This window comes from Penicillium atrosanguineum (assembly GCF_028827265.1).
Source record: "Penicillium atrosanguineum strain IBT 20685 chromosome Unknown utg000003l_segment0_segment0, whole genome shotgun sequence".
Classification (NCBI taxonomy): domain Eukaryota; kingdom Fungi; phylum Ascomycota; class Eurotiomycetes; order Eurotiales; family Aspergillaceae; genus Penicillium; species Penicillium atrosanguineum.
This window is the reverse complement of record NW_026623135.1, coordinates 3163808-3191789: the sequence shown is the minus strand read 5'-3', so window position 1 is coordinate 3191789 and position 27982 is coordinate 3163808. Positions and strand designations below refer to the sequence as shown.

Sequence of the window (27982 nt, the reverse complement as noted above, 5' to 3'; positions counted from 1 at the left end):
GTCTAGGCGTGCCAGTTCGAACTGAAATGCACGTGGTCCTTTGGTCGGATGCGGCGGGTTTATCTGTACGTCTCGCCCAGTGGGGTCGTGATATGTTTCTCGGGGGCTTGAGGAAATCCAATTTAAACAAAAGAAAAAACAATCGGCTTCGGCCTTCGTGTGTTCTGCGTATATTCTACAGGAAATCACGGGGAATGCAAACATCGAGTGACAGCGCGAGGATCCAATATCCCCAACAGTTACAGGTTCCGGGTTCGACACCGAATTTACTCCTCATCCTGGTTGAGCTCGGCCTTGCGGCGAGCCTCAACCTCCTCCTTCTCCTTCTTCTGCAGGAAGATCAGAGCGTTGATCTTGTCCTTGATGGTGTGCTCCGTGGCGACGCTCGACTGGATCTGCTCACGGCCGATCAGGGTGGCCACAATGGAGGCACCGACGATGAAGGTCAGGACGAAGCGGTACATGCCGTACCAGTGGGGAGCACGGCCGACAGCGGCGGCGCGGGCGTCGTTGTAGTACAAGAAAGTGAAGGCAAGGAACTGGGTGATCAGGGCGTACTCGGTGGGGAACAGCAGAGTAGGCCAGGCCACGGCCGGGGCAATGATACCGGCAGCGTAACGGCGATAGCCGAACTTGCCACCGTAGCCAGCCCACTCAAGGCCCCAGTGGATAGCACCGAGGAAGGAGAGGATCTATGTCAATAATGATCAGCGGACAGCTCCGATATAAAACATGTCGGAAGTACTTACGACGGCACCGTAGCCAACCTGGATGGGCTCAAGCATGTGCAGCATCAGCTCAGCGCTCTGGCCAGAGAAGATCAGACCGTCACCGAGGGCGGCGGCACGGTTGATCTCGTAGGAGAGGTAGACGGTCTGGAGGGAGGTGGCCAGGTAAGGGACGACACCGGCAATACCGAGAGCCAGAGCTTCCTTGGGAACCTCCTTCAGACTGAAAGTGTCCTTGATAACTTGCTAAAGTCACATTGAACTGTCAGAATGGGGCTCATGAAATGGAAACTATATAGTCAATAGACGGAAGTGGAGCACGTACAGCCTCGGACTTCATACCGGCCATCATGTCGACGTTCTCGTCATCCTATATTGCGCAATAGCAAATTAGCCATTGGATGCTCCAGACACGTCACAACAGCTGAAAGAATCTCTACCTTAGCGGAGGAAGAAGCGAAGCGCACGAGAGCGGTGGTGACGGGCTTGTGAGCGGCGAGCGCGAAGCTGGGCTTGATGGCCGGGCGGACGGCACGGGCGGACGAGGTCAGCTGGGCCTTGAAGACGGGAGCGCCCATGGAAGAGCGAGCCACGGAGGCATTGGAGCTCGAGATGGCCCGGAGCACGGAGCGGGCGGCAGTGTTGCGGTACATGGTGGGGGAGAGCTTTTCGTGTGTCGTCGGGTTAGCACGTCGCGGGAACGAAAAGCCTCGGGTACGGCGAAGGCGCGGGGACAACCAACCCAATTGGCCTGTATAACAGCTTAAGAAGAGTTTGGAGAGTGGAGATGAGGGTATCAACCCGGAAAGGGACTCGAGATTGAAGTCGGGGAGGCCGTGGGTTTCCGAGATAGAGCAAATAAGAATATCCAGAAATGAAGTGACCGGAATGATGAGGTGTGGTCGTCGGGCGGACCGTAGCGACCCGAACGGCAGTTGAGTGCCTCAGGCAGTATAATAAAAAGCTGGGGATCCCGTGACCTCACGTGTACCCGAGGGGCGAAGCCCTAGCTGACTAGCCGGCTTTGGGAAGGGGGGGAGAGCCGCCCAGCACGGGACCGACGTCACTCTGCGTTGGCAGTAAACAAGCGTACAGTACAGTACATTTAGTACCGTCCATTCGCGGAAAAGGGGGCTCTCTATTTCTATTAATGAGTAGAAATGTATTCACCAGACCTTATTACATTAGTGTCTTGCCAGGTCTCAGATACCGTAGTAGAGAAGCTATGCCTAGCTGTACTTTGTACAGGACAAATGTAGGCGGTCGGGGAATGTCCCCAGCGGGCGCATTGTACGGGGTACGGTACCTTGGCCTCGCCCAGTTTGCGTAACAGATAGTGGCCTTTCCTCTCCTCCACGGCCATTGGCTTGGCTTTCGATAACCCAACTTCCTTGTTGCGATCTCATCGCTTCTGAGCCTGCTCTTTTCATTACCTTGCTCTCGCCCACCCCTCCCAAGACCCTGGCCGCTCATCTCGGAAGTGGAGATTCCGCCTCGGTATCGCGTGCAGCACACCAGCTCTGCTTGGATGGCTTGAAGCAATCTCAAGACGTGAGGGCATCTAGAATTCTTTCACATGCTACGTGGGAGCCTCCCTATTCTGCATATTATACTACTCCGGGGCTAGCTACTGACTCGCCACTTCCTTCAGAACTAGGTCAACTACCAGTCGCGACGACCCACCCTGCTCAGATATATCACCGGCCATAGAGCCCAATCACCGGGTTCAATTTAAGACCAAATTTCGCAACCATGTTGGAAGGACTGGTTGCCAACTTGCTCAACCGCTTCCTGGGCATCTACGTCAAGAACTTCGATGCCACACAGCTTAATATCGGCATCTGGTCAGGCGATGTCAAGCTGCGCAATCTTGAACTACGCCGGGAAGCGCTTGACCAGCTACACCTACCCTTGAACGTTGTTGAAGGCCACCTGGGCCAACTCACATTATCGATTCCATGGTCTAATTTGAGGGGAAAGCCCGTCAAAGTCGACATTGAGGATGTTTTCCTTCTTGCCGCACCAAAGGAGGACGCGGATTACGACGCCGAAGAGGAGGACCGGAGAGCACATACCTTAAAAATGAAGCGCATTGAGGGCGCGGAGGTTCTCCGCGAGCGCAATGCTGAAGGCATGAGCCAGGAAGAAGAGCGCCGGAACCAGAGCTTCACCCAAAGCATGATTACGGCCGTTGTGGACAATCTCCAGATCTCGATCAAGAACGTGCATTTCCGCTATGAAGACTCTATCGCTTCGCCTGGCCACCCCTTCGCTGTCGGATTGACGCTGAAGGAGCTCAGTGCTGTCAGCACTGACTCTGAATGGAACCCTACTTTCATCCAGTCCACCTCTGACACTACGCACAAGCTCGCAGTTCTCGGCGCTCTTTCTGTTTATTGGAACACGGACGCGACTCTCCTGGGTACCGGTCGAGGTTCTGATATCGGTGCAGATGCCCAGGGTATTGGCCACGATGAGCTGATGGAGAAATTGCGCTCTGCAATCGACGGCGAAGAAGGCAATCAATTCATGCTTCGACCTGTAAGTGGTCGCGCAGGACTTGAAATGGACAAGTCGGGCAAGTATGATCGGCCTGCCATGAAAGCCCGATTGCTCTTTGATGAACTCGGGTTCGTCTTGGACGACAACCAATATCGCGATGCCCTGATGCTGGTCGATTTATTCCACTACTTCATTCGCCACCAGGAGTACAAGCGATTCCAACCCAAAACGTCACCCAAGGAGGACCCTCGGGCATGGATGAAGTTCGCTGGAAATGCAGTCCTCAGAAAGATCCACGATCGGAACCGACGATGGACTTGGGACTACATCAAAGAGCGCAGAGACGATCGCCTTTCGTACATCAATCTATTCAAGAAACGGAAGCGAGAAGAAGCGTTCACACCCGAAGAAACTAAGGAGATGGAGAGATTGGAATGGAAGCTCAGTTACGATGATATCCGGTTCTGGCGATCTCTGGCTCGAAATCAGCTGCGCAAAGAAAATGTCGGCATCAAAAAGCCCGCCCAACAACAGTCATGGGGCCAATGGCTCTGGGGTAGTAAGAAGGAGGAATCAGAGGAGCCTGCCATGACCGACGAACAGCGACAAGAGCTGTACAGTGCCATCGATTGGGACGAAAAGAAGGCTCTTGCAGAAAGTGTCGACGTACCTCGAGAATGGGTCAAGCTGCAGGTCAATTGGAGTCTTCGGGCTGGTAGCTTCACTTTGAAGAAGGATCCTCATGGGGCAGCTATCGAAGTCATGAAGCTTGTCTTTGATAATTTCCGAGCCAAGGCGCTTCAGCGCCCAGATTCATATCTCCTTGATATTGATCTTGGAGGATTGAAGATGTACGATGGTACTACCCCTGGCACTCTTTACCCCAAGATTGTTAGGGTCAAAGACTCTCTTCCAGAGCCTGCCAAGGAACAGCAAGCCAGCACGGATGATGATGATGATTTAGCCTCTCAGGCCAGTGCAGATGATCTCGAACATGAAGACAGCCTGTTCCATCTGCAGCTGGAGAAAAATCCCCTTGAAAGTGATGCGGATACAGCAGTCAAGGTCAAATTGAAGAGTATCGAAATTATCTATAACCCTCGATTCATGGTGGGCATTGTCAAGTTCTTTGAGCCTCCTGAGCGGCACATGGAATCGATTGGTGCACTTTTGGATACCGCCGGGGCTACTGTCGAGGGCCTGCGGCAGCAAACCCGAGCAGGCTTGGAGTTTGCCTTGCAGGAACATAAGAAGGTTGACGCGCAATTCGACGTGCACGCGCCTTTGATCATCGTGCCCGAAAGCATTACACAAGAAAGCTCTCTGTGTTTGATTCTGGATGCGGGTCATGCCAGTGTCAACAGTGAGCTGGTCGACCGACAGGCCATGCGAGACCTGCAATCGAAACAGAAGCGCCAATACGAAGAGGAAGATTACAAGCAGCTCGAGCACCTGCTCTATGATCGTTTCCTCATTAAGTTGGACTCTACTCAGGTTCTTATCGGCCCCGGAGTGGAGGCAACTAAAGCGCAGCTTACCTCGGGTGTCGAATCTAAGAACTTCCATCTCATCGACCGCATCAACGTGGACTTTGTTCTCGAGATGTGCATTGTTCCTAAAGTGACTCAACTCACCCGGACCCGAATCTCAGGTCACCTTCCAGAGCTGCATGCAACTATGTCAGACACAAAGTATAAGGGTTTGATGAAGTTGATTGACATCGCAATCCCGCAATTCGACGAGGGTAAAGATACTGCTAGTCCAGTGGCTAAAGTAGCTGAAGAAACAGAAACGGCAATTGCTACCCGAGCCAGATCAGCATCATTCCAACCCGCAGCTCGACGAGATCTTCCAGTTGTTGACGATGACGAAGCCGAGTCAGAAAGTGATCACGCTAAGAAGAGCCTGGACACTTCCAACAATATCCACCGCCGAGACTTCGAGTTCAAGTTCAATGTTGGCCGCCTTCGGGGCTCCCTTTTCCGATCCGACTCGCAAGATCCACTCAAGGATAAGTTGCTGGTGGAACTGGTTGCTGAAGGATTTGAGCTCGACTTCTACATGCGGCCTTATGACATGGTCGCCGAGGTCATTCTGAAGTCCTTGAGTGTCGATGATTATATCGAAGAAAACCCCGTGCCCGAGTTCAAGAGGATCATTTCATCCAAGGGATTTAACGCGGACGAGGATAAGGATCTTTTCTATTTGAAGATGGTCCGCGTGAAGCCTGAGTCTCCCGAGTTCGACACAACGTATGAAGGTGTTGCAATGAATCTCGACATATCGGTCTCAACCATCAATCTCGTCGTAACAAGAAAGACGCTTTTGACGCTGCTTGACTTCATTCTCTTGACTTTCACAAGTCCAGAGCAGCCAGTTGATGAGAGCTCGCAGTCAGACAAGGCTATTCAAGAAACAGCCGATGTGGAAGAAACGCCTCAACAAGCTGGAAAGATTCGCATCAAGTCCAATTTGAAAAGCATTGCGCTTATTCTCAACAATGACGGAGTTCGACTTGCAACACTTAGTCTTAACACCGCTGATGTTGGAATCTTCCTTGTGGGCCACGCGATGAGCATTCAGTCTCGAATCGGCAGCCTGACACTAGTTGACGATGTCAATTTGGGCGCACCAGAGGACTCGGACGTTCGCCGTCTTCTGACAATTGAAGGTGATAACTTCGCAGACTTCAAGTACGAGACTTTCGATCCTGAAAGTGACACCTACCCTGGATACGACTCTGAGGTCTATCTACGATCTGGATCGATCAAGATCAATTTCATGGAGGAACCTTACCGGAAGATTATCAATTTCCTCATCAAATTCGGCAAGATGCAAGCAATTTTCAACGCAGCTCGCCAGGCTGCCGCGTCTCAAGCCAATCAGCTCCAAGAAAACCCCTCGCGCATGCGCCTGGATATTGTGGTCAACACCCCCATCGTGGTCTTCCCCCGAGTCATGGCAGATGAGTGGCCTCGAGACACGATTACTGCCTATCTTGGTGAAATCTACGCCAAGAATGAGTTCGTTCCCATGGACGAGACCAAGGACAGCCCAGCTGTGAATGTTATCTCCACCGGTGTCCGCAACATCCGCCTGACATCGAAGTTCCACTTTGACGAGGGCTTGGTGGAAGAACTGGAGATGATTCAGAAGGTCAACCTCGACTTCAGCATCTGCTATTTGGAGCACCAGGCCAACAACCCACGACCGGATATGGAGATTGAAGGTTCCTTGTCGCCTATCAACCTTCGGATCTCCCAAAGTCAGTTGAAATTCTTGCTCGCTCTATCCAAATCGATCCCGGGCGCCTTTGCAACCGATGCTGAACAGCAGGAGCTCGAGGCACTGGAATCTCTGCCCTCATCCGTCACTGAGCCCACACGGGAGGCCACCTCCAAGGCTGTACAGGCTCAGAAGGACTCTGAAGCGGCTACAGCCGATGATGGCGCAAGCAAGGAGACTTGGGTGCGACTTGACATGATCTTCAAGGTCGATAGCGTTGGACTGGAACTCATCCTGGCCAATGACAACCAACCTGTTGGTCGTTTGGAGGACTCCAGTCTATCCAAATTCTCTCTCAATGACACCCGAGTTAAGCTTCGCATGTTGACGGATGGCTCGCTGGAGTCAGAGCTTCTGATCCACTCGTTCTCCATTCGCGACAGTCGCCGACAAGACTCAAACAAGTTCAGGAACATCATGTCCTTGATCAATAATGATGTTCAACAGCAATTCATGGCCAGCCTGTCCATGTCTCCCGGGCCAGAAAAGCATCTCATTGCGATGTTGACCATTGATAGTCCTCGGATCATGTTTGCTCTTGACTATCTGTCTGCCTTGCAGTCATTCAGTAACTCTGCGTTCACCAGCGAGGAACCCGCAGGATTTTTGGAAGACGAGGCTGACTCTGTCGACGAATCCGAATTGGACTCCGAGGAGGATTCCACCGACAAAGCCATCACCGAAGCGTCGGCTGGAGATGGCGCAGCTGGAACAACCGTGTCTTTCCGGGTCAACCTGGTCGATGCCCAGGTTATCATGGTGGCCAACCCCACCATTCCTCACTCCGAGGCTATCGTTCTTGGAACCAAGGAGATTCTCATCTCCCACCAGAATGTTTCTACATTGCAAATTCAGAAGGTTGGCATGTTCTTGTGCCGCATGGATAAGTTTGAGACTAGTCGACTTCGCATCCTGGATGATTTCACCCTTGAGTTATCCGTTGACAGTCGATCACAAGACAAGGGCTCCGCTCTTACCTCGATTGACGTTCACCTCGAGCCTCTTGTCCTCCGTCTATCTCTGCGTGATATTCTGATGGCAATTCAGATTGTCAACAAGGCTTCTGAGATGAGAGCTCAGAACGCACAGCAGCTAGAGGGCGGAGAGGCGAAGAAGATCACTGATGCAAAGAGCACACGAGCCCGGTCTGGAAGTAAGACTTCTTCCACCTTGGCCCACAGAACTCGCCGCCGCGTGAGCCAGACGGTCGAGACGATTGACAAGAGTATCCCTCAAAGCTCAGCTGTTCTCAAGCGCGAGGAGCTGTCAGCGAAGATCGATGGTGTCCGAGTTATCCTTATTGGTGACTTGCACGACCTACCCCTACTTGACTGGAGTGTCAAGAAATTCAATGTGGATGTGCGGGACTGGTCATCTACTTTGAGCGTGGATACCAGCTTCGATACTTTCCTCAATGTCTACAACTTCTCTAAGTCCGCCTGGGAGCCCTTGATTGAGCCTTGGCAGTTTGGATTCCACATGGCGAAAGAAGTCAACCCAGACGTATTCTCCATTGATGCTTACTCACATAAAACGATGGAGCTTACCGTCACGTCGGCCACTATTGCGCTTGCATCCAAGTCTTTCCAATTTCTCTCGACCGACGAAGATGTACTTTCCAAGCCACGAGGCGCTGATGCTCCTTACCGAATTCGCAACTATACTGGATTTGATCTTCATGTGTGGGCTGATGTCGGTGCGGGAGAAGATGGCCCTGCTGCGAAACTGAGCGACGGAGAGGAATATCCGTGGCGATTTGAAGACTCTACAGCTGTTCGAGAGACCCTTACACCCGAAGGTCACGGCGGAATCGTGGGAGTCAAGCTGGAAGGAAGTGGATTCGACAGCATCAACCGCATCCCCGTTGTTCGTGAGGGTGAGATGGTGTATGGTCTAAAGCCGAAGCGCGACAATGTCCTCCATCGTCTCCTTGTGGAGGTCACTCTCGGAGCCGATAACGTGAAGTACATTACATTCCGCTCACCTCTGCTTGTGGAGAACAACACCCAGATTCCTGTTGAGCTGGGTGTATTCAGCCCTGATGACGGTCATCTCTTGAAGATCGAGAAGATTCTTCCAGGTGATGCTCGACCTGCACCCGTTGGCTCAGCATATCTCCACCACGTTGTTATTCGTCCTGATCAGGGCTTCGGCTATGACTGGTCAAACGAGCGGCTGTTCTGGAAAGACCTCATGAAAAAACCTACACGCACTGTCAAATGTATGAGCGAGAGTGGGCAGCAGTCGCCGCCATTCTACTTCCAGGTAAACGCAACTTATGATAGCAAGGACTCTCTGACGAGCGTGTATCCTTATATGAGGATTCGAATTTTTGCTCCGGTTGAGATCCAGAATCTTCTGCCGTACGACTTCAAGTACCGCATTTACGACAAGAACACCAAGAAGGACTGGACGAATTTCTTGAGAAAGGGCGGCGTGAGCCCAGTTCATGTTGTTGAATTATCTCATCTGCTCTTGCTCAGCATCGACTTGGAGGACACGGTGTTCAAGCAAAGTGAGTTCGGCATTATCAACGGAAATGCGCAGGACTACCGCAGAGAGCACACCTTGTCCCTGAAGGATGAAAGGGGTCTTCAGCTGAAGTTGAAGCTTCATTATTTCAACATCCCGAACAGCGGTGGCGCTTTCAAGGTTTCTGTCTACAGTCCGTACCTCATTCTGAACAGGACTGGATTGCCCATGGACATCCAAAGCAAGGGCTTCCTTCAGTCCGCTCGCAACGCTGCCGGACAAGGACTCCGAGTCGATCCGAGAGAGGGTGGTCGCGCACTGCCCTACATGTACTCCTACGGTGCCGAGGACCAGAAGAACCGCTCGATCTTGAAGGTTGGCGATTCCGCCTGGAGTAAGCCCCAGAGTTTCGAGGCCATTGGAAGTACCTTCGAAGTCATCCTTCCCGACCAACAGGGTAGATCTGAATTCCATTCTGGTGTCTCTGTTGCTGAGGGTGAGGGCAAGTACAAATTGACCAAGGTGGTCACTCTCTCGCCCAGGTTCGTTCTGAAGAGCAAGCTCAACGAAGACATTCTGGTACGCGAGCCAGGTTCATCAAATGTGCTCCAGATCAACAGCGGAGAGCTGGTTCCGCTCCATTTCCTGCGCACAATCACCGAAAAGCAGCTCTGCCTGTGCTTCCCTGGTGTTAACAACCAATGGTCTTCCCCATTCAACATCGCAGATGTTGGAACAGTCCACGTGAAATTGGCCAAGGCAAACCAGCGCCAGAAGTTGATTAAGGTTGATGTCATTTTGGAAAGGGCAACGCTGTTCCTGCACTTCAGCTTCGAGTCTCGCAACTGGCCATTCTCTATGCGCAACGAGAGCGACACGGAGTTCATCTTCTACCAAGCCAACCCCAACGTGGAAGATGATGAAGACGATCGCTCAACCACTTGGCGTCCCATTCGTTATCGTCTGCCGCCCCGGAGCATCATGCCTTATGCATGGGACTACCCGGCAACAAAGAACAAGTCTCTTGTTGTGAGCTGCAATGGCAAGGAACGACACATCAAGCTCGCCGAGATTGGTAACTTGATTCCGATGCGCATTCCACCCAAGGGTCCTGGGGAATACCAGAGGATCGTCGACATCAACATCATTGCCGATGGCCCCACTCAGACGCTTGTACTCTCCAACTTCAAGCCATCAAAGAGTATCTACAAGCAGCAGAAGGGTCAGTCCTCTTCAGCAAGCATGGGTACCGGATTTGAGGTCAAGGAGATGAATTCAGATGTGAACTTCAAGGCCCAGCTCCGTCTGGGAGGCATCGGAATTTCTTTGATCAATCAGAATTTGAAAGAGCTGCTCTATCTCACTTTCCGCGAGATTGAGATCAAGTTCCGGGAGTCGAGGATCTACCAGACCCTCAACACAACCATCAAGTGGATCCAAATCGACAATCAGTTGTACGGTGGCATCTTCCCTATCCTCTTGTACCCCAGTGTGGTTCCCAAGACTGGAAAGGAGATGGAGGCGCACCCTATCTTCCACGCAATGGTCACTCGCGTAAAAGATGACTCCTATGGTGTTCTTTACATCAAATATGCGACATTGCTTCTGCAGCAGATGACCCTCGAGCTGGATGAGGACTTTATCTTCGCCATGTTGGACTTCGCCAAGATTCCAGGTGCTTCTTGGTCAGAGGAGCAGGAGGGCACACTATGTGATGAGAAGCTCAACATTCCCGAACCGCAACAGGAAGACAACGGTCAGGATGTGTACTTTGAGCTTCTTCACCTGCAACCCATGCAGCTGGACATTTCGTTCATGCGAACTGAGCGTGTCAATGTAGAGGATACCATGCAGCCATCCAACCCTCTCATGTTTGTTGTCGACGTCATGACCATGTCAATGGGTAATGTCAACGATGCACCGGTCCGATTGAATGCTTTGATGCTGGAGAACGCCCGTGTGTCCTTCGGTAGCCTGGTCGGTAACATTCAGGCCCACTATACTCAAGAATTCCTGCGCCAAGTCCATGTTATTCTAGGCTCCGCTGACTTCCTCGGGAATCCCGTTGGTCTGTTCAACAACGTCAGCTCCGGTGTGGCCGCTATCTTCTACGAGCCCTACCAGGGTCTCGTCATGACCGACCGACCTCAAGAGCTTGGCATTGGTATTGCCAAGGGTGCCACAAGCTTCGTCAAGAAATCGGTTTTCGGTTTCTCCGATAGTATGGCGAAGTTCACTGGAAGTATGTCCAAGGGTCTCGCCGCCGCCACACTGGACAAGGAGTTCCAAGACCAGCGCCGCATGTCTAAGTCTCGCAACCGTCCCAAACACGCATTGTACGGTATCACAGCCGGAGGAAGCGCCTTCGCAACTAGCCTGGCCAGTGGTATCGGAGGATTGGCCCGCCACCCCCTGCAGGGTGCCGAGAAAGAAGGCATGGCAGGATTCTTCAAGGGTGTCGGAAAGGGTGTTCTGGGCCTTGCTACTAAGCCGGCCATCGGGGCCTTCGATCTTGCTTCCAATCTTGCAGAGGGTGTCCGAAACACCACAACTGTCTTTGACTCAGAAGGCCTGGACCGCGTACGTCTGACTCGATTCATCGGTATCGACGGCATTGTCCGTCCCTACTCGCAGCGAGAGGCACTTGGCCAGTTCTGGCTGAAGACCACCGAGGATGGAAAGTTCTTCAACGAGGACTACATCGCTCACCTGGAGCTTCCTGGCCGAGACATGCTGGTTCTGTTGACGTATGCACGCATCATGCTCGTGCGCACCAAAAAGCTCTCTGTTGAATGGGACATTCGCCTAACGGATATTCAAACGATATCCAAAGAGCGCACCGGCATGAGCGTTACCCTCAAGGGCGGGGCAAATGGTCCTTTTGTTCCTGTCCAGGACGAGAGTTCCCGAAACTGGCTATATAGACAGATTGCTATTGGTAAGTGTGACTCCGTTTCTTCCCAGCGGCATTCCAAAAACTAACCCTGTTATGCAGCGGTCAATGCCTTCAACGAGAAGTATAATGGACGAGGATAGAGCCTTGCCTTACTGGCCTGCCACGATGTCATGAAACTGGACCGATTTCATAATCCGAGCAAAAACGAAGGGGCTCTCTTTTTTTCACAAATACATACGTTAACTATTTGCACATTGCGTTTGAGTCTTTTTTTTTTTTTTTGATTCTATGACTTGAAATTATCATACACAGCGGATATTAATAGATTATGATTATAACTTCGATCTATACACGTAACCCAAGTAGACCGTGGGACCAAATTCACGGATTGAGCATATCAAACTTTCATTAAGGATCACACGAGAAGCCAGGAAATGAAAATAAGGACGTGACAAGGACGTGACGTAGAATGATCAGGTCATCGACCGTATCATATCTACAACTCATGAGATATCTACCAAGAGCCACTTTCAGTATGATGCCCATGAGCGGACCGCGACTGTGATCGCGCCTCATATTCCACAGTAACATTATCCGTACGCCTAATCGCACCCATTGGGAAGGCCCTATCCTGATGGAGCTGATCGTCCCGCAGGATACTCTCCTGACTCTCCTTGCCCTCGATGTTCGTGATAGCCAGATCGTCTTTCACCGCAGATCGTTTACTGCGGTCGAATGTGCCGGTGTTGTAGTTACCGCCGGTCTGCTTGTATTTACCGCTGTTACTGTAAGAGCCCAGGGTTCGTTTTCCCATGATAAGTTCGAGCAAAGGTTGGAGAGTTGGGATGCAGGAGGCGATCACGACGACGTTGGCTTCGATGCTAGGACTTGTGAGTGGGTTTTACGTTGTAGGAGAAGGAGGAAGGGGGGGGGGGGTTAAATACTTGGTCCACATAACGAGGTCTGCTGTTCCATCTATAGAAGAGTCAGTAGATGCTTTAAAGGGCTAGTGGCTATAGGAGGCTCACAAGTATAGTCGGACTTGTCTGCAAGGCCTTTTAGCTGCGTGCATTTGATGATTGCCATTGCGCATGCGCTGGTTTGATTAGTCCGACATCCAGAACGCTTCGGCTTTATGATAGAACCCACATTGACCCAAGACCCAGAGCGGCACAGAGAGCGAGCCTCTTTCGTAAAGACATGTGTAGTTTTAAAAGTGTTGTGATAGGGTAAAAGGCAAGATAAAGATCAACAAAGGCAGATAACGCTGGGATTATGGTCAGCTTGGGAAAGTTGCAGAGATGAGGACACCATACCTCCAGTAAAGATGGCATAATCCACGAGCATCCACACACTCTTGCATGTAGCTCCGTCTTCTGTCACCAAGTGAACATGCCACAGGGCTTCCGGTGGATCACACATTGTGAAGAGAATGATGATACAGATGCAGGAAACAGCAGCTGCAGTTCCAACCAAGAGCCACAGCCAGATCTTCTGGGGCAAACCCGGATTCAGGATCCGAGTCAACATGGCAGTAACGGCCAATTTGGGGATTGTGAATGATACAATGCCGAACAAGAAGCTGACAGTATTGAGCAGAATGGCAAGCTCAAAATTCTCCTGCGTCAAGGCTGCTGCATGCTTTCCAAACCCTACATTGACACCAGCTGTTGTCACGCCACAATAGGCAAAACTCATCACCATTGAGATTACAATGAGATAGTCATCGATGCCAAAGTTTTTGAGTAGTCGCAAGCGAATAAACATCCTAGCGGCAACTATGAGGGCTGTTAGGCCCGTCAAGGTCCATAATACTGCTAGGATCTTTGGACCCTTGTCATCGTTGAGATTCTCTGCCGTGACAGCCATTTCGGGGCCTCAAGTTCAAAGCCTGTGTAGAAGACACTGCCAAGCTGCATCTAAGAAGGGAACAGAAACCGGAAGGAACTTTTGGTCAGCCCACATGGGATCAGATCCCTTAGCCCTATATACGGAACGGCACTCGGGCATTAAGCTACTCCTGTCACGGCACTCAGTCAAGTGGAAGAATTCTAGCAGAGCTAGTCCACGCTGACAACTCTTCTTTGGTCTATTCCTGGGCTCTAGTAGGACACGACCCTGGCCAGAGCGGATCTGCAGACTCACGGTCATCTCATTTTGTAGATTGGGGGCCATTCGTCACTAAGAAGGGAAACCGAGACGTCTATCACTATTAGGTCCATATGAGAGTGAAGGATTCAAGTGAAACAAAGCTACTAATCGTCCAAGATCAGACAGGTAAGACGTCCTGGAAGCGGAGCCATTGACGCGGCAATAAGCAGATGACCAAAGGATCAGCCCCAGCCCCAGCGGCAAGTAGAGAAGCCGTTGTGCTTAGTCCCCCCTAAGCGACCCCGAAGGAGCGCTAAACATGGCTCCGCCCGCGGTGGCTTTCAGGGTGGGGAAGAGTTCTAGACATCAACAAAGTGGAGATACCGTTGGGCCATAGGCTAGTTTCTTACCGGGCAATTTGCCCATGGTGTTGATATTTACAGGGATGTGAGCCGTTAGGTCCCCTATCCGGCGTATTGGGTGCCTTGAAGATAATGCGCTTATTCTTGGCGTTTTTCCGGGCTCCCGCTAGCTCTACTCATGATAATCTTTGGGGTGAATATACGAGTCGGGGAGTTCGGGAGAGTGGATTCATGCGGGGCTAAGGATCTGGTGGAGCCCAGCTGTCAAACTACTGTGGGGGTCAAAGCCCGGAGGCCGTTACTAACTCATGACTTTGACCGTGCTTACGTTTTACGCGGTGCCATGTTATTTGACCCTCTCTAATTGATAGAGATCCTCATCACGTACTCAGTTGCCCTTCGGACAGGGTAAGGTATATTAGGAAGTATGAGCCAACCTTCTTGTCCGGGACTTTCGACAATATTGCTCGTGGGCGCATATTTTCTGGAGAAGATAGTTCCACAAATTTCGGCAGGCTTAAACGATTAAACGATACCTGACTTGACCGAACTACCCCCACGAGCTTCGATAGAGCGTTGAACGCTTGGCGACCACACCCTGGACCAGGAGTATCATGATCGCCGTCTCACCTGCCGTATCGAGCAACAGTCAGTTCTCGCCATTAACCAAAACCGAGGATCGGATCAGTATATCTTCCGATTGATCTTCACCCAGTCCAGGTCGAAGACAGCGGTCCCACCCTCATTTCTTTAAGCGATGGCGATCCTTAAAAAAAAAAGGGCTACGAAGTCAATGAAGCCACCGAAGCCTCAAGGAACGGAGCAGAATCAGGGGGGAAACACCGATGGGGCCAAGCAACAATTCTAGGCCCCTCGTGCCTCATGTAGCAGACGGCATAAGAGGGGTACCCCCTTTCGAGCGAGGTATTTGAAAACGGTCAGGTCATATCTGCACATTCTGTAAAGTAAGTTTCTCTTCTACTCATCGCCCTCAATTCGTGTAGTCTCTTTATTGGGTTCTTCGTCACAGATTCACAACCATAATCATGACTGTCACGGACGAACATTCTCATGCCAACGGCTCGGCCACGAATGGCTCAGTCAAAGGCCATATCAAGGAGGCTTTCGTTGATGGCTCAGTGGCAATTTCCCTAGCAACCCAGAATTGGTTCCAGGTCTTCTAGAACAGGTTGCCTTGTCTGGAAATGCCTTTGCTTCAGAGGATCCCAAAGCTCGCACGGATCTTTTGGACGCTGCTCGTCAACTAGTTTATGCTCTCGAGACTCCTCGTGAGGCCATGATTCGCTTCTGCTGGTCACAGGTATATTTCAACCATGCCTCCGATGGATGGACATTATCTCACGAATACTTTCCTTAGGCGACAGCATTTGCTTGTTTGGAGACAGGCGTGGACCTCGGTCTGTTCACAGCCCTTTCCAAGGATGACAAGCCTAAGAAGGCCTCGGAATTGGCTGAAACTGTCGGAGCAGATAACAAGCTTATTTGTATGTCTGAGGCCGTTCTCTAATTGACTTTGAAGCTAATGCTCAGACTAGCTCGTATTCTGAAGCACCTGTGTGCCGTGGGAGTGATTCTCGAAACTGGACCTAACGAGTACCGTCGTACTGGAATGTCAACCTCATTGATGTCTCAGCGATACAGCGATGCCTACTCGTGCATGTGAGCATTCAAAACTACCCATTATATGCAGAAGAAAACCTTCCCTGACAATGCCTTTCAAAAATAGGACTGCATGCATCACAAAAGGTGTCCTTGCCCTCCCCGCCCAACTCAAAAAGACTGGCTACAAGAACCTTGATAACGGTACCGATTGCGCCTTCCAACTCGGCTACAAAACACCTCTTCACTTCTTCGAATTCCTCAAGGAGCACCCCGATGCTGCTAAAGAGTTCAATAACCACATGTCTGCCTACCGCCAAGGTCGCCCGAGCTGGATGGACAGTGGTTTCTACGATGTGCCCGCTTTAATCAATGGCGACATTGGTGAAGGAGAAGCTCTCCTGGTCGATATGGGGGGCAGCGTCGGCCATGACCTGTCCGAGTTCCACCGCAAGTGGTCCAGTGCTCCTGGCCGTCTTATCTTGCAGGATCTCCCTGAGGTCCTTGAACAGGCTAAGACTATGTCGCTTCACCCGTCCATTGAGATTATGGCTCACGACTTCTTCAACGAGCAGCCTGTGAAGGGTGAATTTACCCCATTCCCGCTCCTCTATTTTCTTTTTCTTTTATAGCTTATAACGATAATAGGGGCCCGCGCTTACTACATGCACTCCATTCTTCACGACTGGACCGATGCGGACTGCAAGAAAATCCTAGAGAACATCGTCCCCGCTATGAAACGCGGCCACAGCAAGATTCTCATCAACGAGAATGTGATCCCCGAGACCAATGCCTACTGGGAGACCACCAGTCTTGACATCATTATGATGGCCGATTTTGCGTCCACCGAGCGCACTGCAGATGACTGGCATGCGCTTGTTGAGTCTGCTGGGTTGAAGATCACTAAGATTTGGACTGCTCAGCGCGGTGTTGAGAGTTTGATTGAGTGCGAGTTGGCTTAGATTGATACTTGAGTACCCCTGCTCTCAGCCGTCCTGGAGGCGCTGTTATCGGTCATAGATATCAATTTTAGGTTGTTCTAAAGTGTTTCGACGTGCTGAGATCACTGAGGTCATGCTATCATATACGCACATACATAATGTTACTTCAGAATATATTCCGGATTTCGAATTGGATATTTCGGCGGTCCAATGAAATCAAAGTAATCTCAATGACTAGCTAGGTGTGTCTGTCTCTGGGCAAACATTGGACGATGAGAAATACATGTCACGAAAGCACGTGTAGACCACACGGTATTTTCTTCGAGGTCAAGGAACAGGCTTGTCCGGCCCGAATCTTAGATCACAATTCTTGATTGTATGCAAGAACATGAATGGGAAGTAATGTCGACCGTGGCGAGGTTCTGAAACCATTCCAGCCTTATAATTAAGGAAGAAAGAGAGATAAAACGACACCCATTTCCCACCCGTATGTTCAGCAGTTCTGTAACCCAACCACCGCCTATACAGATCTTCAGCGAAATGCGTCGTAAACATGTAAGGAAAGCGGTACATGATATGATCATAAAGATGGTCTCCGTTCCACCCGCTATCTAGCACACCATTGATATTCTCCGGCGGACTTGGATTATAGATCCGTGCCAGTTCCTTCGGCGTCCACTGGCCATCTGCGTAGATCGGATGCGGGAAGTACACGGCCTTGAGGCCGTGGTAAAGAGCCCACGAGGCACCCGTCATCTCAGACGCCAGGCCAGGTCCCCTTCTTGCTTGTGCGTGGTGAACAAGATCGAGGAGGCTCTTCGAGTACCGGGCCATTGTGATAACGGATGCGCGGCGCGGAGTGTCGGTGCCATACTTGAAAATCCAGATTTTATCGTGAAATGTCCACTGAGTGCCGTCTGGATTGAATATTGGGGGCAAGGTTATTAGGTCTGCCTCTTCGCCGACGCCCCATGTATAATTGTCGTGGTGGATTGGAAGTAGAGGCTCGGGGCCTTGAGGTCGTATTCCTGTGCCTAAGACTGGGCCCCAGATTATTCCCGAGGACTTGTCTATTAGGTTATTGTTTACCATGCGGATGAACTCATCCCATGTCCCATGTACGCCAGGTGTGTAGAAGTAGGCGTTGCGCTCCCAGAAGTATTTGCGCGGTTGGTTTTTGGCGAAGAGGTGGCTTTGTCGAGAAAGTGGTAGGCATGTCCTGTGAGTCGACTGTCCATTTCCAGCTGCCAGTAGTAGTCGAAGTTAGGGTATAATTGGGAACATATCTCTAATGGCTGATGGTGTTGCAACATTGGGCTATCGATATCAGTACAGATCATTCCTTATGAGCATAGACCAGGCTGCATCCATAGCCTTCAGCCCTCACATGGTTATCTAGGATGCTTCTAATATTAAGATAACTAGAGTGTTGAAAGTAATATGATCATATTTCACATCCCATTGTCGATCATTTTTTTTTGTTAGACTTAGGTTAGTGCACAGAGAGTTGCGAAGATAGCCCAACGGAATGAGGCTGCTCAACTGACTGAACTCAAGGTGTCTGGAAAAGACCCAGCACAACCCATTACTGTCCTACGAATTGAATTCACGGCTGATTTGAATACCATATAAGTCTATGACGGAAAGATACACTGTGAATTAAAAGATGCATTGCTAACGTGAAAATACAAGACAGTATTCACAGAACATATGCAGTGCACAAATGCCAGGCAATCGGTTGCCTGACTCTAAGCAAAGTAGCTCTTCCAAAGTACTCCAGACAGATCCTCCAGCTGATCCTGCGTAAAAGCCTGAAGTGATAGGTTAGAAATATTTCATACGGCAATTTGTCAGGAAAACTCACCTTCGCATCAATGTGCCAGGTATCTTGTCTCGTCTTCTTGAACTCGCTAATAATAGACTTGACGCTCGACCCTACGACTCCGGGGTCATTGGCAGCGCGGATGCTCAGTGAAGTCAATGCCTCGGGCATCCAGTGAGGCGGAGGACTGTTGTAAGGGAAAGCCTGAATAAGCGCTCCAAGACCAAGCACTGCACCGTGACGAGCGATGATCAGTCGGTTGTGCTCAGGGGTCGGGGTACCAGTGCCGGATGAAACGGCGGAAGAGAAACCCCCTCGGAAATTCTTGGGTTTCTTGGGAAGAGGGTTGTCTGCCAGAACCTTGGTGAAGCGTTCTTGGAAGCGCTTGACCATCTTCTCGCGGAGGAAAATAGGCGAGCAGCGGATCATGCCGGAAAGGGTGGCCGATGCTCCGACGCGGACCTCGTGCTGTGAGTCTTCGAGCATGGAGGCGATGCATTCGAAGAGCTTGTCACGGTCGGCAGGCTCCAAAAGGAAGAGTCTGCGGAAGTAGATGATTTGGATGTTGATCATCACGCGCAGTCGTTGATGCCATGATGGCGATGTTTGTCCAATACGAATAAGGGACTGGATGAACTCGGAGTTCTTCTCGGCGGGGTAGGGGATATTGGGGAGATGGCGGAAAACATGGTATGCGAGTGACTGTAGCTCTGGATCTTCCTTGACGTCCATCATGTGCAAAAGCTGTGCAGTGAAAACGTCAGGGAAGAAAGGAACAAGCTGGGTGCACTCATGAGAGGACAAAGTCGAGTCCAACCAGAGAAGAACAGTCTTACTGCCTTGGGTATAAGGCGAAGGAGTCTGCTGGCCCGGGACTCGAGCCTGCCGCCACTGTTCGATCTGGGCGAAGACCCCGCGAACCATCTCCGAGAATTCGGTGGAAGGCTGGTAGGGATAGGCACCGACGGATGAAGAGGTCTTCTGGGCTTCCAAAAGGTGTTGGAGATCGGGATACGACTCGTGGTATCGAGTGCGGAAGATTGTGGCAAGGGTTTGACCCATAGCTTCACGCACTCCCTTGTAGGGATGGTCTAGATGTGCGAGGAAGTCTTTCACAATCGGCTTCTCGAGTTGGAAATGCCAACCGGCATCAATAATGGACTGATGCAGAAGGTTGATCTTGGAGCTTTCCTTGAAAGCTGCATTGGTAGACATGTCCAAGCGGAAGCTGGCGAGCCAGTCGACCAAAGGCCAAGCTCGGCGAGGATCGCGACACTGCAGGATCATATGCAGGAAAGTGGTCCAGTATCCCGAGTTCTCAGGGGTGAGACCATCGGAGAAAATCTTCCTGACAATGGGAAAAGCATACTCCCAGACCAGCGCCCGTCTCTCAACGCTAGTATCGGTCACGGAGCTGATCAATGCACCAAGAATCTCTGCTGTTGCACGATGCTGGTGTTTATCACTACCATCCTCGTAGACACTCTGGATCTCTTCCTGGATATCCTTGAATGTCGCAACAGTCAAACCATCCCGGAGCATAAGTTCGAAGGCATAGAGAAGCATCATGGCACAGGACATGCGGAATTTGTCCGCGGAGGGATCCCTCGGCTCCTGCTTCAGGTACATGAAGAATTTAGAGAACCACTCCCGAGTGAACAATTTTCCCATCTGCGTACGAACGTTCCACTCCATTTCGTCATACTCGATGTCTCGGTCCACATTTGACTTGTATGCAGGCATGGTCTTACCCCATACCAGCCAGCCAGGGAAATCATGATCGACATAGTATTCAGCCTCGGGCTTGGCGAAGCTGCCCAAGTACTCCTGCGTCCAATCCTTTTCATACGGCCGGGTGGCCACCTTAATCTTCGAAGGGAAGCGCTGGTGGCCCAAGATGTAGTTCTTGTATTCGTGACCGCAGATGGCTCTGACATCGATCATGGTGAACAGCGCAATGAGAGCCTGGGAGTACATGCCGCGCAAGCCGGGATGATCATCGATCGCACCGGAGGTCACAAGCTCAATCAAATTCTCACTAGCAAGATAGTCGAAGCGAAGACCCATGGTGATGACAATGGTCGCGGCTCGACTGGCAATCTTCCAATGCGAGACTCGTGCCAGATTCACCAGCTCTTCCGCCAGATCGGTCTTCTTCTTCTCGATTGTAACACGCTTGGTGTTGATCATCTTGCGCTTCAGCTCGATCTGGTCACTGACATCTTGACTCGGTGCGATCGCTTCCACGATTTCACGGTCCAGGATAGCCATGCGTTCCATAGCGCGACCATAGTCCATGATCTGAAAGACGGCGCTAGAGCAGATCTTCTGCACGGACGGTCTATCTACAGCACTAGCATCGATGAAAGTCCGGATCAAAGTTGGTGTGTACTTCCAGTTTCGTCCGACGGTTCTCGCCACGCTACTGAGAAGCAACGAGAACAAGGCTCCTTTGATACGTGCATGGTCGTTCTCCTTCACACCCTTTTGCAAGGCCTTGAGGAGAGGGGGAATGATGAGTGTTCGGGCACCCCAGACAGATTTCAGTGCAGATTCACCAGCGTTTTGGGCATTGCGACGCGTCTCGGTATACACAGAGACGCAGGACTCGGCAAGATCGTAGAGAAGGATCTCGTCAAGCTTGGACCGAGGTCGCGGTGCTGCATTGTGTCGCAAACGTTGCAGATGGTAGACATTAGCCCTACGCACAAGCAGCGCTCTCGGGTAGTCTTTCCGAACGCCGCTCATTTTGTAAGGGTGAATATCTGCGGCCAAGAGACGCGTCACGCGATCCAGAACATGAGCAGATCGTTCGATACCAACATCAACGAAGTAAGATCGGAAAGCCGAGTACAGTGCTCCGAAGCAAGGCACATCGTCTTCTTGGTGATCAGTCAAGAATCGGTGGGTCTCGTGCAAGACCCAGCCAGCCCGCTCACGAATCTCGTGAATCTCAGTGAACAAGGGATCACCCTCTTCAAGGGGATACCCGGTAGGATAAGGGTAGCTTTCTCTGATTGCCGCCTCGTCTGAGCTGTCAAGAGCCGATTCATCATCGCCTACACCATTCACAAGGGTCGACTCATCAACCATCTCAACCTCGTTTGATGCAGCCGATGCACCGTTCAAGACTTCAGTAGAGTTTTGCGAGGCGGCCTTGGGATCGAACAGCACCGAGATACCGGAAAGAAGCAGTCGCAGGAGTACAAGATTTCGTGTGACTTCATCGGACCAATCTTTACCACTTCCATCACGTTTCACGCTAGATGTTTCGTGGGTCAATCCCGATAAATGCTTCAAAGCCCCCTCTGCTTGGTTCTTGAAGACAGCCACAGCAAATTCCAGCTCTTCCCGCTTGGGCACATGCCACTTGATGTGCAGGTTACGCACATCAGCTCTGTAACTCCAGTGTTCGGGTTGAATGCCCCCTTCGACATCTTGCATCTCATAAAGCGAGTAATCACTGGTGTATGTGCCGGTCAAGTTAAGCAGGAGGTGATGGATGAAGTTGGAGATGTGAACAGTGGGAATGCCGCGACACTTCTGTTGCATATACACCGCAATGTCGAACAACTCTTGACGGTGAGCGAGAACCGCATCGCCGACATGCACCACACACATGCTCAACATGCTAACGTTCCAAACCAATCCGCGGTCACGCGGCAAGACATCAGTTCCTGTAGTTCTGGTAGAGCCAGCACCGTTCTCCTCAATCTCGGTGCGAATAGCTTGGGTGAGAACTGGGATAAATCGCTTGAGAGCCTTTGCAGGGTTGACCTTGCACAAGGCATTGCAAATGAAAGCCATTGCGTCTCGAGCCTGATGAATGACGTGGTTTGAGACGAAATCAACGATTTTCGACAATGCAATGTCGTAGTATTCAGGGGACAGCGAAGCAAGAAGTGGCATGAAGGTCGCCGGGAGGGTGTTGACGATGTTTTCTTCCGGGGAACCATTGCGCACACGAGTGACATCGGGAAGGTTCTCCAAAAGGGTGAAGACACGACCCAAAAATGAGATGGTGAAGTCTCCGAAACCGCATGTCGAAGAGCGCAGGATCATCTCTTCTGTCTCGTCATCCAGCTCAGTTTCGTAGTTCAACTGAACCGCGGCTCCTTGTTCTTCCATTCTCTCCATTTCACCGGTAATCCACTGCAGTGCAAGCATGTTGCAGTTGACATCCTCTCTTCCCTGGGTCATATCGACCATGGGAATATTATAACAGGCGGATTGGATGAATGAAAGAGCATGAAGGGACTTCTCTAGGTCATTTGCATCAATCCCAGGAAGAGCAAGACCAAGAAGAGTGGTCATATGGCAGCGATAGCCTTTGGTTCGAGTAATTACGCGGGACAATACTTGCATGGCGCGAAGGGAAGACGTTGTCCGATGCACCTCAACCAAGCCCTGCAGAGCTGGGTAGATTCTCTGCAAGGCACCGGGGAGAATGAGATGCGGCTCCAAGTAGGCGAGACCTTGGAGCGTGGATAAGGAAAAGGTCATGGCAGTGCTGCTCTTGGCATAGATACCCATGAAAATGACATCCCTAAGGCATAGTACGAAGCGACGCTTCAGAGGCTCACTCAGTCGTCGTTCCGGGGGAACGTCCATTTCACCGCTTTGCTCACGGTTCCAGCGCATGACAAAGAAATCTGTTAGATAGTATACAAGCTGCGACAGAGTCTTTGTCCAACTACCCGAGTTTGAAGGGTGGAAGAATGTCTCAACGGCTTGGATGAGACCCTCGAGCTGGGAAAGAATCGAATCTTCAGACTCTAGACAGGCCGGAGAAAGAGACATCACAATCCAGCGCGCAATGTGGTGCGCAACTGGATGCTTGCGCGTATCGCGGTCGAGCATGATTCCAAGGCCAGAAGAGATGTCCACTAGAGCACTGTATGGCGAAGTGGACTGTCCTACAGGAATCTCTAGCAATCTCAGGATGGCCGTGAAGATGAGAGAAGATTGCTCCTTTGTGAAAATACCATGTTCGGAGAATGGGATATGACCGGCTGGCAGCGAGTCTCGGGCAAGTCGGGAGAGGTAATCGAGGTAAGTTGTGTCAAACGTTTTAGAGCGACCTACGAGGGACCAGAGATGGAACTGGGTCGGCAAATGACTTTGCGGAAGGAGATCGTCTCGCTCTGCGGGAGGGGGCGATGTAGGAAGCAGCAGATTGATCAGGCCAGCGACAACGAAGGCGCCTTCGGAAAATGAAGTTGTGTAGTGTGGCAAAAACTCCTCCAGCATGGCGGGCAGTTCGCAGGGATCGATGAAAAGCTGAGAAAATGCGCATAATTTCGTCAACGTCTTCACGTTTCGCTTCAAATTGGTCGAGTGGACAAGGCCGGATTCGGTCGGCAGAACGAAGGCTTTCAATTCCTTGTAAAGAGGCCTCCAATCCAAAACCAAATCTTTGACTGGTCTCAAATAATGCTTGCGCCTGTGTGGTAGTTAGCATTTATATCGTTCGACGCGGTTGACACGGTTGGGCCTAGACTCACTTTGTGAGAAGCATGAACATGCTCGCAAATCGCTCAGAGGTGCTGGGGTCAATGCCAGGAGCTAAAGAAAGCTCGTAGTACAGCTTCACCAGATTGATCCGCTCTTTTCGAGTCGGATCGAACTTCAGCGATAGCCATCCTCGAAGCTCGCGTGTCCAGTGAACAGCTCCAGGGCTAAAGTCTCCAGCCTCGACTGCAATGTATAGTTGATTCAAGATCTCACGAAGAGTGCGGTAGCGCTCCGATTCATCCTCTAGTTGATATGGAAGGTATTTAAAGTAGGGATAAGTCCGCGGCCGAACTCGGGCTTTGGGCTCTCCTCCACCGTTCATCGCAGCGGGCTCACCACCGGGTGAAGTGGCCCGTGAAATCTCTGAGGCATGGGCGAAGTTTTCGGACGTCAGAATCGCCTTGGCAGCCGAGGCGTCCATAATCGTCGTCGTCTGCGAAGGAGGGAAAGTTGAGACAATAGGTGGAGATGGGGGAGGGAGGAGTTGCCGTGGATGTCAGATGGGGCTCTACACTAGATACGTCAGCAACCCCAAGATTCCATGCATGTTCATCAAAGAGAGATAGCGCACACCTACCACGGAACTTGTATGTCTCTTTCCTCAAGATGCGGAAGATGAGGTTGACGGGTGCGTTGCACACGGCCGGGTTCGCATGAGGTTCTCGTACTCGTTGAGGGCGACCGGGCAAAGCGAGGACTGGGCAGAAATCAAATCGGGGACCAGCTGTAATGAGTCCACAGGGATGCTGTCCTCTCAGGGCGTCGTTCAGGAGAGTTCGTGTTGGTACGTGACAGCTTCAGATGTTAAGAATCAAAAGGAAGTTCTCGAGTTGAGAGCGGATGACATAATTCCACGTAACGAGCTTTAGCCCTGCAGCTTCTATGGAGACCCGCGTGGGAGAACAACAAAAATAGATCCGGACTAAGCTCTCTACGGGAAATTGTAGATCTTAATTTTTAATGCCATGATCTTTCATGAGAATCCATTGAACTTATAGCTGCGCTGGCCCAGCTGGGTGCGCCTACCCAGGCGCAGGTCCAACTTAGGCAGACAACCGTTACGAATGCGGCACAGCCGGGCAACGAGAGAAGCGGAGAAACTACCAATGAACCCTTACTAAACTACACTTGGATTTCCAAATCCACTAATTTTTGACTTTTGGCCCAAATATTAAGCCGGAGGCAAAAAAGAACCAAAGAGAACCCCCTGGATCAATGCGTAGGCCACCATGGTTTGCGCGGCGTTCACGAGACCGCGACGGCCCTTCCGGTGATCCTGGAAGCTGTCCATGGCGCTCGATACGAGATACCAATACCAGACTGGGTAACCGGAGGAGATTCGGTTGACGATTTGGACGTGATAGCTCGTCAAGGCCATGACTGCTAATAGACCCTGGGGCACGGCCAGTCGAAATAGCATCGACCCGGGGCTGACCGGGGACGGTGATTGATTGCCGGACCCTGAGCGCAAGGTAGATGGAGCCTTAAGCGCCCACAGGGATGACTGGCACAGAATCACCAGGACCGGTGTTGCCAGCAAGAAGAGGGGGAGGTTCGAGACCGTCCAGTACTGGAAGAGCCCAACATTCCTGGGAATACATTAGTAATTAAAATGAGAAGACTAGGAGGTGCCGGAAAAGCACTGCTTACCAATAGTGTCCTTGGACCCAGCCGTAGATACTGGGCAAGGGCGAGCTGCACCAGGGCCGAAGATATGTCTCGGATTTGCAATACGTGCGGTAGGCCAAGATCTGGGGCACAACCATGCCTAAGGCGACAATGCAGCCACTCAGGATGATAACCGCTAAGCGACGGGTTTTGTGAAGAGATGGACCCTGGGTCAGGGTTGCCCAGGCCACCATACAGGCATCATAGACAAAGACAAATCCGCTCAGGATGCCATTGCTGCGGACAATCGTCGCAAGAGCGAAGATTACAGCAGCCGTGAGGACTTGGATATCCCGCAAGACGGTGATGCCGTTGTGCTCGTTAATGAGGGACGAGGTGTAAAGGTATAAGCCCGTGAAGTTCAGAAGGGAAAATATGGATTCACCATACGGCGCCGAAAGGAATGCTCCAGCTGGGGAGATAATATGCAGCGCAGCCGACAAGAAGCAGATGAGTTTCTGGGCGGCTGTCGCATGACCGAATATATTGACCGAGAGACGGTACAGAGCCAGCACGGAGAGATAATGCGCAATGTGGGACAACACTACACCCACGAGCGCCGCGTTAATCTGTCCGCCTTCTGCCCCGGACATGCGAAGTCCTGTATGCAAGTGTTAATCATCGAGCGCTGTGTTTCAAATAATGCATTGGAGATACCTGAAATAAACCAACCCAAAACTCTGGGATAGCCAAACGCCCACTCCTGCTCAAAGACATATCCGTGCTCGGCAATGTGCAGAAAATAGATTGAATCCCATCGCGCAAACTTTAATGACCATGTGAGAGGCTCAGTCTGACTACCAGTTGTTGCATCCTGGTAGGAAAGTAGAGTGGTGGAGGAGTCATAACCAGAGCCTGGACAGGCAACCACGGCGATGAACAGCAGAGCTTTCCATAGCCAAAAAGCCAGCGTCAAGCTCCGAATAGGATTGTCTAGGCGCAACAGGCTCGCCGAGGTAGGCGAACGACCAATTGAAGCCATGGCGGTACGGCCACGGGTTGACGTGGAGAAGCGAAAGGGTCCGCAAAATAAGTCACGGAGTGAAGCCGAGGTAGTTTCCACCGTGGCGGAATATGTACTGGATATGCATTAAATAATGTACATAATTAGTCAGCGGAAGCATAGGGTTTGAATTGCATTGTCAATTTAGATCGGCCCTCTTGACAATTTATTCCCAATGGGTGTCACTTTGGAGTATTGCACTCACATTTGAGCTTTTACGGTAGTTGTCCGACGCTAAATCGGCTCCATCTACTGGTTTCACAGTGGCAACACATGGTACCGTGAACAATGACTACCTCGGGACCATCTTGGCATAGTCATGAACGCGACAAGGTTTTTGATGAAACCCGTGCCGTGTGCAGTCTCAGCCCTATATTCCAGGTTCTTCGTTCTTACAGTAGGAAGAAGATGGGAGTTTGGGGAACGGGGCGAAACGAGGTCAGCTTCGCATGATTCCCTGTCAGCTTCCCTGCCAGCTTCCCTGTCAGCTTAAAGCCACCCAGACGAGTCAGACGTCGTGTGAGTTGTAGACAGAGTTCTTATACGAAGTGGGGCCAATCGGTGCATCAATCCGTCCGAATCCAACCGGAGATGATTTTCGGGTGCGTGAGAGGTTTGCTCCGCGCCGAACCGTAGATCAATAATCCTAAAAGCATCAAAGAAGGATCCCGCGTCCCTTCTAGATGTTCCTAGGCCGAGGAACTCCACCATGGAAGGAAAAGTCTGTCGATGAACCTGACCTTCCCACCCCACATTCAAAAGCCAGTCGGGACGAGCCATGTCGTACTGCAATCATCAGAAGCTCTCAGCTACAGCTGAAGAAACCGAGATTCGCCATCGAAACCATGCCACGCCCAGGGTTGACGAGTAATAATTAGATGCCAAGGAGCGCCCAGGGCCAAACCGGACTCACGGGAGGCGCTACAGAATCACATATCAAATGACAAATGACGTTCGGCCTCGGAGCCTCACACGTTGATCGCCCCGGCGGTCCGGATGTGTCGGAGACCGCAATGACCGATCCGTTCCTTGTGCTAAAGCAGCCCACAAAGCCCATAACCACGATCTGATGTATAAG

The 27982-nt window shown here is 51.2% G+C and overlaps 7 protein-coding genes across 7 annotated transcripts; 2 read left to right on the top strand and 5 right to left on the bottom strand.

Moving 5' to 3' along the window:
- Positions 1–266: 266 nt before the first annotated feature.
- N7443_004629 (DUF3429 domain-containing protein) lies at positions 267–1381 on the bottom strand (the record flags this gene model as incomplete). Its single annotated transcript, XM_056884685.1, has 4 exons — positions 267–692; positions 750–974; positions 1054–1098; positions 1169–1381. The coding sequence occupies 4 exons, from the start codon at positions 1379–1381 to the stop codon at positions 267–269; spliced, it is 909 nt and encodes a 302-aa protein (XP_056742963.1).
- Positions 1382–2480: 1099 nt separating this feature from the next.
- On the top strand, positions 2481–12023 carry N7443_004628 (membrane morphogenesis protein VPS13; the record flags this gene model as incomplete). Its single annotated transcript, XM_056884684.1, has 2 exons — positions 2481–11925; positions 11983–12023. The coding sequence occupies 2 exons, from the start codon at positions 2481–2483 to the stop codon at positions 12021–12023; spliced, it is 9486 nt and encodes a 3161-aa protein (XP_056742962.1).
- A 374-nt stretch (positions 12024–12397) lies between these two features.
- On the bottom strand, positions 12398–13752 carry N7443_004627 (uncharacterized protein; the record flags this gene model as incomplete). Its single annotated transcript, XM_056884683.1, has 5 exons — positions 12398–12764; positions 12828–12858; positions 12912–12979; positions 13033–13150; positions 13200–13752. 5 exons carry the CDS (start codon positions 13750–13752, stop codon positions 12398–12400), a joined length of 1137 nt encoding a protein of 378 aa, XP_056742961.1.
- A 1630-nt stretch (positions 13753–15382) lies between these two features.
- Positions 15383–16918, top strand: N7443_004626 (uncharacterized protein; the record flags this gene model as incomplete). Its single annotated transcript, XM_056884682.1, has 6 exons — positions 15383–15475; positions 15526–15657; positions 15715–15841; positions 15893–16016; positions 16084–16541; positions 16605–16918. 6 exons carry the CDS (start codon positions 15383–15385, stop codon positions 16916–16918), a joined length of 1248 nt encoding a protein of 415 aa, XP_056742960.1.
- A 306-nt stretch (positions 16919–17224) lies between these two features.
- Positions 17225–17731, bottom strand: N7443_004625 (uncharacterized protein; the record flags this gene model as incomplete). Its single annotated transcript, XM_056884681.1, has 1 exon — positions 17225–17731. One exon carries the CDS (start codon positions 17729–17731, stop codon positions 17225–17227), a length of 507 nt encoding a protein of 168 aa, XP_056742959.1.
- A 914-nt stretch (positions 17732–18645) lies between these two features.
- N7443_004624 (proteasome activator BLM10) lies at positions 18646–24654 on the bottom strand (the record flags this gene model as incomplete). Its single annotated transcript, XM_056884680.1, has 3 exons — positions 18646–18708; positions 18762–24162; positions 24224–24654. 3 exons carry the CDS (start codon positions 24652–24654, stop codon positions 18646–18648), a joined length of 5895 nt encoding a protein of 1964 aa, XP_056742958.1.
- A 750-nt stretch (positions 24655–25404) lies between these two features.
- On the bottom strand, positions 25405–26883 carry N7443_004623 (uncharacterized protein; the record flags this gene model as incomplete). Its single annotated transcript, XM_056884679.1, has 3 exons — positions 25405–25822; positions 25884–26502; positions 26559–26883. The coding sequence occupies 3 exons, from the start codon at positions 26881–26883 to the stop codon at positions 25405–25407; spliced, it is 1362 nt and encodes a 453-aa protein (XP_056742957.1).
- Between the last annotated feature and the right edge of the window lie 1099 nt (positions 26884–27982).